Raw genomic sequence first — 14,624 nt, 5'->3', positions numbered from 1 at the left:
CGCCAGCGGCAGTTGCTGCGAGGCGCGCCCCCACGCTGTTGCGGCCGCGCACGGCAATTACAGCAAGGCGCGCTCCCGCACAATCCCAATCTCAGGCGCCCTCTGCTGGCCGCCTCACGGTAGTGCAGGGAAGACTAAGTTAACCCCTAATTAACCCCCATGGTGGGGAATACTTATGCTCTCGGGTGTAGGTGTAACACCTGTGAGTCAGTGGGAGGAACCTGGCCTGTAGAATATAAAACCCAGCTCACCCTTCAGTCTGGGCTTAGTTATTGAGCTTCTAGTGCCTTGTGTTCTGCTCTGTGCGATTCCCCATTTATCCTGCCTTTTTGTGTTTGACCTCCTGGTATTCGACTTCGGCTTGTTTCTCGTTATTGCTCCTTCGCTGCCTGCCCTGACCCGGATTTATCACTCGGACTTTGTATTTGGCTTATTCTTTCCATCTGGTGCTACCCTGCTCTACGCTCCCTACCTTTCCAGCTAGCACCCCGACACCGCTTTTGTCCAGCTTGAAAATGTACCATTTATAACAACTCTCTGTATCTCTAAGCCAATGTTCTACCCAAGAACAAAACTTTGTATCTAGACCAATTTCCTTCAGTTTGAATACTAACCTATTGTGTGGAACCGTGTCAAACGCCTTGGCAAAATCCAAGTAGATTACATCCACTGCCGCACCCTCATCTACACTTCTACTTACTTCTTCGTAGAATGCAATTAAATTAGTTTGACAGGACCTATGTTTCATTATGTTTCAATAATACTGTTCTTCCCAATGAATTCCTGAATATTATGCTTTCAAATACTTTCCCAACCACAGAAGTTAAGCTCACAGGTCTATAATTTTCGGGCACAGAGTTTGAACCCTTTTCGAATATAGGAACCACATGTGCCTTCCTCCAATCCTCTGGTACAATTCCTGAAAGAAAAGATTAGAAACAGAGGTTCACTTATATCCTGACTAAGCTCCTTAAGTACACGTGGGTGAATACCGTCAGGCCCCGGAGCTTTGTTGACATTAACTTTTGTTAGTTGCTGCAGCACCTTGTCCTGAGCGATCCAATCACAGTTTGACTGCAAATTTGTTTCAGTAGTCCTATGTATATCCCTTGCCATAGGTTCCTCCTTAATATATACTGAGGAAAAATTGTTATTTAAAGTTTCTGCTTTTTCCTGGTCCTCCCTAACCAACATTCTCGTCTCTGTTTTTAGTGAACTTACCCTTTCATTTTTTGTTTTTTTTAGACTTTATTTACTTAAAGATTTTTTGGGGTTAGTTTTGCTCTCTTTGGCTATCACTCTCTCATTTTCTAGTTTAGCCCATCTAATCACATTTTTGCATGCTTTATTGGCTTCCTTATATCTTTTATATGTTGTAAAAGCCATTTTCTTATTTTTAATTTTCTGGTTTAGTTCCCCACTAAGCCACATTGGTTTCAATTTGTTTCTTTTATATTTATTACCTAGTGGTACATACTGAGAAGTGTACCTTGCTAATATTTGTTTGAAAATACTCAATTTTCCCTCAGTGTTTTTATCCCTAAAGAGTTTATGCCAGTTAATACACTGTAAAGCTGCCCTTATCTTATTGAAATTGGCCTTTTTAAAATGATATGCTTTAGTATTCCCCATGGGCAATTTATTTTTTGAGTTTATTTAAAAAGACACCATATTGTGATCATTATTACCCAAGTGCTCCCCCACTTGAATGTTAGACAAAATTGTTTGTTATCACCACATTCAGACAAGAATCCTTTCTAGTTGGTGCTTGTACCAGTTGTGACATGAAGGTGTCATTTAACAGGTTCAAAAACCTGAATCCCCTTGCAGAACTACTAGTCCCTCTATCCCAATTTATGTCCGGGCAATTAAAATCTCCCATAATTAACGTGTTACCCAGATGTGCAGCTTTCTTAATTTGCTCTAACAGCTGTTCTTCCTCATCATTGATAACATTAGGTGGCTTATAACATATCCCAACCAGTGGTTCATTTCCTTTTTTTGCCCCAAGCTGATATCTACCCATAAAGCTTTCACATTTCCCTTGTCGCATTCAAGATGATTAATATTAGACTTTAGCTTGTTATTAACATACAAGCATACTCCACCTCCCTTCCTGCTTGGGTCTCATCCCACCATGTTTCTGTTATGCCTATTATATCATATTGCTTAGTGTATGCTATTGCCTCTAGTTCCCCCATTTTGTTATTTAGGCTCCTTACATTAGCAAGCATACATTTAATATTATTTATGAGAATTTTTATTAATACATACCTCCTCTGTTCTGATCTTGACCCCCCCATCTCCACCCCCCTTGTTCTGATCTGAAGCCCCTCTCCTTTCTGTGCTATCCCAATTTTCTAGATCTCTGTGTCCCCCGCACCACTAGTTTAAAAACCCCTCCAACCTTCTAGCCATCCTCTCCCCCAGCACAGCAGACCCTCTTCCATTTAGGTGCTATCCATCACCGCTATAAAGATTGAACCCATGCGCAAAATTAGTCCAGTGCTCTAGAACGCCAAAACACCTACACCATGACTTTAGCCACGCATTAACCTCTCTTGTCTCCCGCTGACTTTCTACTGTTGCGCGTGGCACAGGTAGTATTTCTGAAGATACTACCTTGGAGGTCCTTTTCTTCAGTTTACCTCCTAATTCCCTGAAATTATTCTTTAGGACCTTCCATTTTCCACTGACTTTGTCATTGGTACCGATAAGGACCATGACAGCCGGGTCTTCCCCAGCCCCTCCCAATAATTCATCCACTCTGTCAACAACAGGCTGGACCCGAGAGACAGCAAACTGTCCGGTTGAGTCCATCAGAGCGGCAGATTACCAGGTCTACTCTCTTAATAATAGAGTCCCCTACCACCACAACCTGTCTAGCCTTTCTTACGCTCTCAACCCCACCCATACTAGAGACGCTGTTCCCTCGGCTGTAAGAAGGAACAGCTTCCTCCAGTACAGCTACTCCTGAGCTGATGCACCCGACATCTTCACGGGCAAATCTGTTAGGCCGCACAAGGTCAGGACTAGCTAAAGAGGTTGGCATAAAAAGGTTGGCATAGCTGGGGGCAAATTTTGTCCCCAGAGTGGCGAGTCTGGGGCAGATGTGCATACCTGGGGGGCAGGTTGGCAAATAAAAGGAAATAAGAACAAAACAATCATTTTTCTCAATCATAGTTTTATTAAAAATGAAAAAAATAGTTTACATTAATTAAAACTTTTTTCCTATAGGGTAGTCTTATATTCAGGGTCATTTTATAATCCAGTAAATATGGTAATACCCCATTTCTTACATGCCAATATAAATAAAGCATAATATAAAGTCTGTTGTCTACAAATATTCCCAAATCCTTCTCATTAGTTTTTTTTTTCTCAGGGAGATACCTTTAAAGGAAAAGTTTATTATTTTTCATTTCTTTACATTTGTCTATACTGAACTTCATTTGCCTGCCCAGCCCCCAACTCTGTCTCAATCATCCCACAGAGAATTAACATCAACTTTAGGTTGTTTTTCCCTACCTAACATTGTGTCATCAGCAAATTCTAAGACATGGCTCTCAATTTAATATGGGAGATCTCCAATAAACAAATTAAAAAGAGGAGGACACAGGACAGACCCTTGAGATAATTTTCCATTTACAACCACTCTTCCATTTACAAGCATTCTTTCAGCCAATGGCTAATCCAAGTACATAAATGTGCCTCTAAGCTTATTTCTGACAATTTATACAGTAACCTTCTTCTGTGGAACCATGAAAAATGTCTGAGCACAAATAGATCAAATAAATGTCACTCCCAGATTTATATTTGTACTGACTTCTTCAAAGAATCCTATTTGGTTGGTGTCACGGAGCTGGCTAGTCCGACCGACTACCTCCGCTGTCTTGTGCTCCCTTAGCCTGGGACAACACACTTTCCCCGGTTCCCCAGTCACTAGCCAAGACTCAGTGTAGGGTAAAACCAAACGAAGACTGATTTATTTTAGACACACAGAGCTGGATATATCCAGCAAAACACACATTAACATAAAACAAGATATTGGGACACAAACCGCCCCTTAATCTGCCTCTCAGAGACAACAGGGGCAGTAACGGGATTAACAATACAATAGGGGGGAGACTGATTTGTACAACATTAAACATCAAAGAATGGTGGTCACTCCCTGGTTGCAGATCCTGGCTGTCTGCTGGAGATAATCCCCTCAGCCAGTGATGAGATGATACTGCTGGGGGTAGCCACAGAAGCCTTTACAAACCCAGGGCCCATAGTCAATAGGGAGGAGGCTGGCAGTCAGGCTTCTCCAGTGGCCCCAGTGATGGAGGCTTCCGTCACAGTTGGTTTGACAAGACCTGTCTTTTACAACATCATGTTGACTTCTACTAATTATATTCTAATTTAAGGTGTATTCTTGAGTATATGCCTTTAACAAGCCTTCAAATAATTTTCCTGCTACAAATGTCAAGCTCACTGACCCGTAGTTGCCCTGCTGAGATTTTGATTTATTTTTTTTAAATATGGCCGCCACATCTGCCTTATGTCTATTGGCACTATACGGGAACTGAAAGAATGCCTAAAGATCAAAAATAGTGGTCTGGCCAGAATTAGGCACAGCTCCTTAAGTACCCTTGGGTGTATACCATCCAGTCCTAAAGCCTCCTCAGTGTTTAATTTCATGTTTGTTGCAATGGTTCTGTAAAAAAAGCTCAGACATCGTTTTTTCCTTAGTGTTATTAGAAGAAAAAAATATTTTTTTCCCCATCTCTCAACTTTCTCTCTATCTCTCGTCTTTCTCTCTCCTCCTCATAATCTCTCCCTTATATTTTTTCTTTATCTCTTCATTTTCTTCCTATTTCTACCCTTTCTAATATATCTTCCCTTTCTCCCAATCTCTTCCTTAAGTCTTGTGGTGGAAGCATGAGGTCTGTTACCACAGACCTGTTCCAGTGCTCCATCTTGGTGCGCATGGCTTTAGTACTGAGCGTCTAGATCATATTCTGCTCAGCATCAATAGCCAGCATGCTTCGCAAAGGAACAGTGAAAGAGATGTCTGTATGAATAGATACTTAACCATGCAGTGGGACTTGAGGACATCATAATGTTTCTTATCTACCTCTGATTCATTAGTTACCATCTATAAGCTTTTGATCAGGTTTGTCTAGAAAGAGATTAACAAACTTCACCAAAAAACCAGTTTACTACCAAATCATTCCATCTAAAAACCAAACCATTTATTCTACAATAAGCGCAGACAGTTTTTGTTTTTTGTATACATTGTACAGCCAATACACTGTTTTTGCAGCATGCTTACACCTGTTTGGTAGGCCTCGTATTATACATTTGTATTATTTGAGCCTGTGACTAGCTTAGCGCACCGACATTTTTTCTTTTCCCTGTTTGCACATATTTGAGGTTGTTGGCTCCTCATCAGTCTGGTTGCAGCTTTCTATCCAGGGGTTAATAGGGAGGAGGTTTAATTGCACCTCCCCCAACACATTAATAAGGTTTTGGTAGCAGTATAAACTGCTTTGTGTGCCCACTATGTAGGAGGTGAGAGCAGGTTCTCACCCTATTGAGAGTGTGCCTTGACGTGGTGGGTGAGCTTAATTATGCTTTGGCCAATTCATATAACCAAAACCTCTCATTTATATTATGTTTATATATATTTGTTGCCAACTTTATTAGGGTAAGAAGCGCAGACAGTTTTTGTTTTTTGTATTCTACAAAATATACAGGTCATTAAGTGCCATCAGGTTCAATCTTCAGAACCATGTGTGGTACGCAAATCACAGGTTGGTAAATCCTACTGCTTAAAACACTTGCACACACCGAATTAGTTACATATTAAACCATTGCACTAAACCCTTTTGTGACAATGGCTGATTTTTTTGTACCCTTGGTGACAATGTTTTAATATTTCTGCGGTGCTCGTGTCTACCTGTAATTTTCTTCTTTCCTGTTTACTGAACCCACACAAGGTATATATTGTTTCAGGACAAAAAGGTCTTTCTTTAGATGTCATTTTTTTTATTGTATCATATCATGTACTAGGACTTTTTCTGACTTTTACTTGAAAAATCAAGTATCTTATCTATAAAAGCTAATGAAAAAAAATGCTAAATAGATTTCTACTATTTGTCCTAAGTTTAGAAATACCCAATGTTTTTTTTTTGCTTTTTTCTGCATGTTATGGGGCAATAAGTACAAGTAGCGTTTTGCTATTTCAAAACCATTTTTTCCAAATCTGGTAATTCTGCCCCCCCTGTGTTATTTCGGGTATCTTTGAAGCTGGCCAATGCAATTTACCCCATGAAACCAAATATTTCTGAAGACTAGACACCCCAGATGTTTCAAATGCTAGTATTTCAACTCTTTCCATGCACTAATTCTACCAACAGGCTTTGTCAAACTTTGTGGTATTCTTTTTTTTTTCTCACACACTTCAGGTGTGAATTTACAGGTCCTGGTATACACTCACTGGCCACTGTATTAGGTACACCTTGCCAGAACCAGGTTCATCCACACAACTGCCGGTCACTTGATATTTTCTCTTTTTCTCTGTAAACCCTAGAGATAGTTGTGCATGAAAATCCCAGTAGATCAGCAGTTTCTGATATACTCAGACCAGCCTGTCTGGCAGCAACAACCATGCCACATTCAAATTCACTTAAATCCCCTTTCTTCCCCATTCTGATGCTCGGTTTGAACTTCAGCAAGTTGTCTTGGCCACAGCTACATGCCTAAATGCATTGAGTTGCTGCCATGTGATTGGCTGATTAGCTATTTGTGTTAACAAGCAATTGAACAGGTGTACCTAATAAAGTGGCCAATGAGTGTATGTCACTGTCACACAATACCCCAATATGTGTTCAGTAATATCTCCTGAGTACAGTAATATCCCCCATGCATGGGTTTGCCTGACTGTTTGGGGTCAAAAGGGCCACATTTGGGGCATGCACATTTTTCAGTGTTGAACTTTGACATTTGGTGATCCACTGCCCATGCCCTATTTGGTACATCTGGGAGCCTTGTTAATTCAATGTGCCCAATAAAACCATACATTTTTGAAAACTAGACACCCCAAGGTATTTCAAATGCTGATATTTTAACTCTTTCCATGCACACATTGTCTTTGTCAAACTTTGTGGGTGTCTTTGTTTTTTGTCCAATTGTGGTGTGTTACTTTTAATAAAAGTGTGGTTACACACTAAAATTGGACAAAAAATACAATGCCCAGCCAACCAGTACATGCTGGAATCTGGGTATGCCTGAGATTGCTGTTAACAATCATAATATATAATTTTTTTTGTACAATTTTGGTGTGTAACTTACTTTTATTAAAAGTGTGTGAGGGGTCACTTTCAGTTTCGGCTAAGTGAACCCTTAATTTTCGGTTTTGGTCCAGAATTTTCATTTTAGTGCATCCCTAAAATAAATAGAACTATTTTATTTTTACTTATCCAGAATCCTGAATTTGTAGGCCCAGAAATCCCAGAAATCAGTGAGAGGAAAAGTAAAGGTTTTAATCTGCATATTTTATTAAAGGCCATATTTTCTCTCAGTGAAAAATGAGTGCGGCCCGCGCACGTATACAATTCTGATGAAGTGGCCCACTGCAGAAAAAACTTGGACACCCCTGGCGTATACATTCCAATATGTGTTCAGTAATATCTCCTGAGTACAGTAATATCCCCCATGCATGGGTTTGCCTGACTGTTTGGGGTCAAAAGGGCCACATTTGGGGCATGCACATTTTTCAGTGTTGAACTTTGACATTTGGTGATCCACTGCCCATGCCCTATTTGGTACATCTGGGAGCCTGGTTAATTCAATGTCCCCAATAAAACCATACATTTTTGAAAATTAGACACCTCAAGGTATTTCAAATGCTGATATTTTAACTCTTTCCATGCACACATTGTCTTTGTCAAACTCTGTGGTAGTCTTTATGGATGGCGTATACATTCCCCCTTGATTTTGCAGGGTTATGTATGATATATATAGCCCCAGGGGGAGTATGTGTTGCACCAGATTATAATATGTTTCTATATGGGCCCCTGGGGTGGAGCATACAGAGAGTAGGACAAGCTGGTGCTCCATCCCGCAGTTTACATACACCCGGACTGACATAGGATCCAGGCTAGGAGTTTAGGCTGACTCCAATGCACTGGTCAGCTGCAAGTAATTAGCTGCACTGACCACAATAAAGCCTTACCTGTTGGAGAGAGGAAAAGAGAGAGAGTTTTTGTTTCGAATCAGCAGGGCTTGCTATGTTCAAAAGAGACCATCAAAAAGGTTGGTGAGCTTACGTTCTGTTTAGTGATGTCCGGATCATGAACGAATCGTTCATTTGATCCGGTTCTTTTTAGTGATCCGGATGAATCGGTTCAGTAGACTGAACGATTCATTTGTAGCGGTTCAGTCTGTGAATCATCTTCAGAGCACTCAGACACAGACTCTGGGGTCAGGTTACAGCTCATTAATTCACAGAGGAACGATGACTCAGAGTCAGAGACTCGTTCAATGATTCGAATGATCCGAAGACTCGAATGATCCGAAGACTCGAATGATTCGAATCTTACAGGGATCCGGATCTTACAAGGATCCGAATCTTACAGAGATTCGAATCTTACAGAGAATATTACTGATACCATACTTTTATAAATAAATACATTAATAATGTTTACACTGCCCCCAGGATTTAGATTCCCCTAAGTTTACCCCCCTTTACCTATAAGTGCACCTACAGTTAACTTTATTAAATTAATTAAATTAACCCTCAGTCATCAGCATAAAATTAACCCTTAAACCCCATCAACCATAACTGCCCCTGAAATTAACCGTAAAGATCCCATTAACCATAACAGCCCCTGAAATTAACCCTAAAGACCCCATTAACCATAACGGCCCCTGAAATTAACCCTAAATACTCCATTAACCATAACTGCCCCTAAATTAATTGCATGTACTCCAGATAAATTACCTAATAAATTGGTATGGTTGATGGGGTCTTTAGTGTTAATTTAGGGGCAGTTATGCTTAATGGGGTGTTTAGGGTTAATTTGGGGGCAGTTATGCTTAATGGGGTGTTAAGGGTTAATTTTAGGGGCAGTCATGGTTGATGGGGTGTTAAGGGTTAATTTTAGGGGCAGTCATGGTTGATGGGGTGTTAAGGGTTAATTTTAGGGGCAGACATGGTTGATGGGGTGTTTAGGGTTAATTTAATGGTGAGGGTTAATTTTATTAATTTAATAAAGTTAGCTTAAGGTGCAGTTTCAGGTAAGGGGGAATGTAAATCCTGGGGGCAGTGATTATTAATGTATTATTTATAACAGTATGGTGATATTATCTGACTGATTCGAATCCCAATGAAGGCAGAGAGTCGTTCAAAGATCCGGATCTTACAATGATCCGGATCACTGTAAGATTCGGATCCCTGTAAGATCCGAATCTTTGAACGACTCTCTGCCTTCATTGACATCACTGAGGGCAGGGGGGAGGATTCATAATGAAAGGGGTGGGGCCAATCATTACTGTGCCTGCACGGAGTTACTGGAAAACAGTAACTCCTGTGAGTCACACTGAGTGATCCGAAGATTCGGATCATGAATCGGATCATTTCAGTGAACGAATCGAAATGATCCGATTCACTTTAATGATCCGAACTTCCCATCACTAGTTCTGTTTAGCTTAGACCCTGAGTAGTGAGGGACTTCTATGTTAGTATGCGCTCAGACGAGCTAAGCTTTTGTTTATAGGGAATTTGTGTTCTATGTAATTCTGCATGCGTGGACTACAAATAAATTGTGGTTGATTACTCACTGAGACTGTGGCTTTAATACCCTAGAGGGCCATGCTGTTTGGTACCCTGTGTGGGTGCAGGATCACAATATATATATACCGTATTGGCTCTGCCCCCTCCAGATATGCTGCAACTCGAGTCTAGACTTACCAATGCAGACTCAGAAGTTATAGAACCTTCGTACTCCATCCTAAGGTTATGGGTGAGCAGCAACATTTTGGCAGTTCCTAGGAAGATGTTGATGCAGTAGATTGGGCCATTGTCAGGCACAACAGTTGAAATGTGAATGGTGGTTATTGATGGGGCAGCAAACATGGTGAAAGTGGTAAGAGATGAGTGAAGGCAAGCAAGCAGCTAATGGAGGAGCAACCAGGCAGGCCTACCCCAACACTGTCCACATGAGGATATAGTCACCCACATTAAGGAGTGGATCCTAAATCAGCAGCTGGCTCTTCATTCCATGTCCTCTGAGCAGAGCATTGGGGTGTCCAGCCCATTGGGCAGAGGGGAATGGGCATTAATGGGGCAGGTGGTGGTGGTCCTGAAGTCATTTAGGTATGTGACTGAAGGCTTAAGCCAGAGCACTGCCACTTTGGGCCAGGTCATCTCCTTACTTATCTACCTTGAACAACACATGCATGACTTGTGAACAAAATTAAATCTTTCTAGGTGAAAGTTTAGAACTGGAGGTTGCCAAACTGATCAGTACAAAAGGAGCATGCTAAGCTGAGAGATGTAGGTGTTGGAAATGGAAATTCTCAGCAGCAGTGGCAGTAGAGCCAGCCACATGTCCCATTCCCAATCCCCTGCAGCCATGCAGAGCAGCTGCACTAGACCCACTGGAGCATTACCCATTTGGGCAGTGCTTCATGATACATGGTACTAGTTTCACCCAAGCTGACCAAATTCAGAGTAGTGCCACTGTAAGGGTGAAAGCCTATCTTGAGGAGCAGTCACCACCTCCTAGTACCAACCTTCTAGGTTATTAGGGCCAGAAAGCTGTTGTCTGGCCAGGCCTCTCTTTAGTGGCCCAGCAGTTGCTTTCTTGCCAAGCCACTAGTGTTCAAAGCGAGAGGCAACAGACTGAACCCCAGAGAACACAGATCTTCCCACACATGGTTGAGCAGATAGCTTTCTTGAAAGGCAATTGCCTACTCAATATTCAAACTAGCTGCTGCACCGCCTTGACTGTCCTTACTCTGGGGGAACCTTTTTAAAAATTAAAAAAAATCTATAATGAAAGGTGAGTCCAGAGGGTGTCAGGAACCTCCCCCTTTGTGAGCAGCTCCCAAACGTTGTTTGTAATAAAAAATACCCCCGAATTTCACACCAAAAACGAAACAAAAAAGTGATTACTAATGAATGACAAAGGGCTGTTAATACTCTTTAGGTCCTAAGCAATCTAACCAATCAGTGTTGCTGACATGCCTCAATATCGAGGCATTCAGCAACTGAACCCCCCCTAACCCGATCGACTTGTGATTGCTCCGAAGGGCAACCACAAGCATCATCGGTGAGTAAGATTGCTGCCACTCACAAGATAGCGGCTTCAACTGAAACACTTTTGAGTTCACTGAGGGTGTATCCAGAAATTCAAAAAAATGCACACCTCTCAAAGGTGGCCTTTTATCTCTCAAATAACCCGACAAACCCATGCATGGGGGTATCACTGTACTTAGGAGATGTTGCTGAACGCATATTGGGGTGTTATATAGGAAAGGGGGCAGAATTTTCAACATGTCAAAATTCCAATTTGAAAAATGCACACCTCCCAAATGTGGCCTGTTATTAAATTTGAAAAGTAGCTTAATTGGGGGTTTTTGGAACAAAAGCAGGAAGGATAGGTAGAACTTAGGTCTTATTTCAACCTAAATTACTATGTTACTATATTCAGCAACATCTTCTGAGTAAAGTGATACCACCCATGCATTGGCTTGTTAAGTTGTTTGGGGGTAAAAGGCCACATTTGGGCCATGTGCATTTTAGTTTTTCAATTTGAAATTTTGACATCTGTCATTCTGCTTCCATGTCTTACTTGGAACATCCTTGCAGTCGGCCTATTCAATTTATCCCAATGAAACAATATTTTTTTGAAAACTAGAAAGCCCAGGGTGTTTCAAAAGTGGTCTCTGAACTCTACGCCAACATTCCTCCATGCTATATGAATGGGGCATTTAAACACAATACAAATAATTTTAAAAAAAAATATACATTTATATTTCTAAACTCCCAATCTAAAACTAACCTACTTATCCCAACTAATTGCCCACTTAACTAATAAAATGAAAACAAAAAAAGAGAAAAACATATGAGCAGTAAAATGTACTGATCAGAGCAATCTGAGCAATAGCATGGGGTTAAATTAAAATATTTTTTTTAAAAGAAAGCTTTTAAATTGAAAAAACCCAGGGAAAAAATATTTTAAAAAATAGTGTAAAAGAACACGGATCACTATTTATTACTGTGGTCAAGGAGGGATGGGAATGGTTAAAATAAGTTGTATACATTTTTAATAAAGTGTATCTATACCTGTGCTTCTGTCACTCTCTGTACTTCACGATCAGCGTGAGAGGCATGATTGGTTAATCAAGTGTTAACTCCTCATAAGGACTCCAAAACGGTAACATTTTTTAAAACTTAAATATTGTAATATTTTTTTTACATGTACATGACAAGTTTAGGCAACTGACAATGATTGCTGAACTCACCAATATTAAGTGACCTAAAGTGTCATTATCAGGTAGTAATTGATAAAAATTATGTATTACAAAACAATAAAAACTGTATTTTTATTTGTGTATTGTATTGTATTTTTATTTGTATTTGTGTTGTGCTGAACTGGCTGCCACAAAAAGCTCCTGCATGACGCTGCCAGTCAGCATTGAAGCATTAAAACATTCTCTGAGGAAAGGTCACTTTCTAAAGGAGCTAAAGGCAGTTGGGGAGATTTGTGGGCAGCTCACACATAGAACTCAACCGTTTACTGTGCTCACCGCATCGCACACTTTGTCTGCAACAAACTTACAGCTGTACACGATCTCTATATTTGTAACTGTTTCATCCTCATTTGCTGGAAAGAAATCTGTGTCTTCTCACACTACCTCTACTGCTGCTCTGTTTCAATATAAGGGACAAAGAGTGGTACAACTTCAAAGTAGACAAAGTTTTGATTGAGAGGGCGGATCAATCAAGTGTGCTAGCACATGGACCTTACAACCCAGGAGTGGATTGTGACAAAATAGTGACACAGAGGACATTTTTTATAGTGACATCATGACCCAAATCATCTTTGCAATGGCTCTAGTTACATGCATTTTCCATTTATTTGCTAACATTTAACCCCATTGAAAACAATGCATTTTGTACGGGCTTTGTCATTAAGGGGTTAATTAAATCTTCATTCCTACCATAATTTTAATTACTCATGATGTTTCTTACATGGCACCCTAAGCACTCTCCTTGCCAGCAGCCATCTTCAACTAATATGTCTTGTCACTTCTATAAAAGTTTTTGATGTCTTCTTGTACTTCTGAGTAACTACTTGCCCAGGGTTAAACACTTTTGTCTTTACTGTGTAAGAATTGTTATATATACCGTATTGGCCCGAATATAGGCCACACTCCCCCCCACACACTTTAAGTCTTTAAAGTGGGGGTGCGGCCTATATTCGGGGTCTAGCGCCCGACGCCCGGGACATGCAGTTCCGGGCGCCGGGTAGGCAGCAGGGTTAGGATACAGATCCCCCGCATCGGTGCAGGGGACCCGTATCCTACTCTCTGATATGCTCAGACAGCCTCCCCTGCCAGGAATTCCCACGAGGGGGCCTATATTCGGGTGCGGCCTATAAACGAGCCAATACGGTATTTCTCACCCTTTACATGATTAACCTTATCAGTTGATCGATTTCAGGTATTTCTGCGAGAAATGTAACAAGCATCAGTTGAACTAATATCTTTTAAGTCATTTTTCTGTGCAGTTTACTGCAACTGTGACAATATTCAATAAAGATGAGTTTTGTCAGTTATGAAAATGTATTTGCCTGGGTTTCATCCCAGAAATCTATTCAATCATCTTCATTTGTGAAAACCTTTTTTAAACTATTCCAAGGTTTATTGACTCCTAAATGTTTTTTTGTGGTACCACAATTTTTAAGGGAATCTGTGACATGTTAATGCACAGATATTAGCTAAGGTAATATATAAAATAGAAGGCAATGATATGCAAATATTAAGTAAAGTACAACATTCATTTTAATAAAGTCATACATTGCAACCATACATATTTCTGTTATCCAGTTCCCACTATCTCTTACCTCCTGAAACCCTAGTTTTGTATACTGCAATATCTTCAGATCGTAGTTTGACCTTTGACCTTTGCTACTGAATTCCACATGGCCAGTTAGACCTTCCAACTCTACCTGTGCAAGAGAAAGAAAATCACAGAAAACCTCTGACAGCTATGTGTTGTGCAACACAATACAGAAATACAGACTTTGATGGCAGAACCATTTGGTGTATCTCACCTGCCTATTTTACTTCATGTTAAGAATCAGATCTTTAGGGCCAGACTGGAGCGGCATATAGGGGTAGAAGGCATTTCTGAAGGCAGAGTGACATATAGGGGGTATAAGGCATTTCTAGAGGCAGAGTGGCATATAGGGGATAAAAGGCATATCATGGGGCAGAGTGGCATATAGGAGGGTATAAAGCATATCAGGGAGGCAGTGTGGCATATAGGGGGGTATAAGGTATTTCTGGGGGCAGAGTGGCAAGCCTGGGGGAAGATGTGCATAACTGGGGGGGGGGCAGGTTGGCCAATA

The 14,624-nt window shown here is 40.7% G+C and overlaps 1 protein-coding gene across 1 annotated transcript in view; it reads right to left on the bottom strand.

The window, feature by feature from the left end:
• The window catches only part of LOC149298082 (glutamate receptor ionotropic, kainate 4-like), a 168,076-nt gene that overhangs the window by 45,342 nt on the left and 108,110 nt on the right, over nt 1–14,624 (bottom strand). Inside the window, exon 9 of the mRNA XM_089487973.1 lies at nt 14,118–14,222. Coding sequence (XP_089344099.1) covers nt 14,118–14,222 — 105 coding nt within the window. The remainder of the gene's footprint in view (nt 1–14,117; nt 14,223–14,624) is intronic.

This window comes from Sceloporus occidentalis, unplaced genomic scaffold (assembly GCF_023333645.1).
Source record: "Sceloporus occidentalis isolate IW3139 unplaced genomic scaffold, rSceOcc1.0.p SCAF_35, whole genome shotgun sequence".
In the NCBI taxonomy this organism is placed as follows: domain Eukaryota; kingdom Metazoa; phylum Chordata; class Lepidosauria; order Squamata; family Phrynosomatidae; genus Sceloporus; species Sceloporus occidentalis.
Note: the sequence above shows the minus strand (reverse complement) of the source record. Positions and strands in the feature narration are given on the sequence as shown.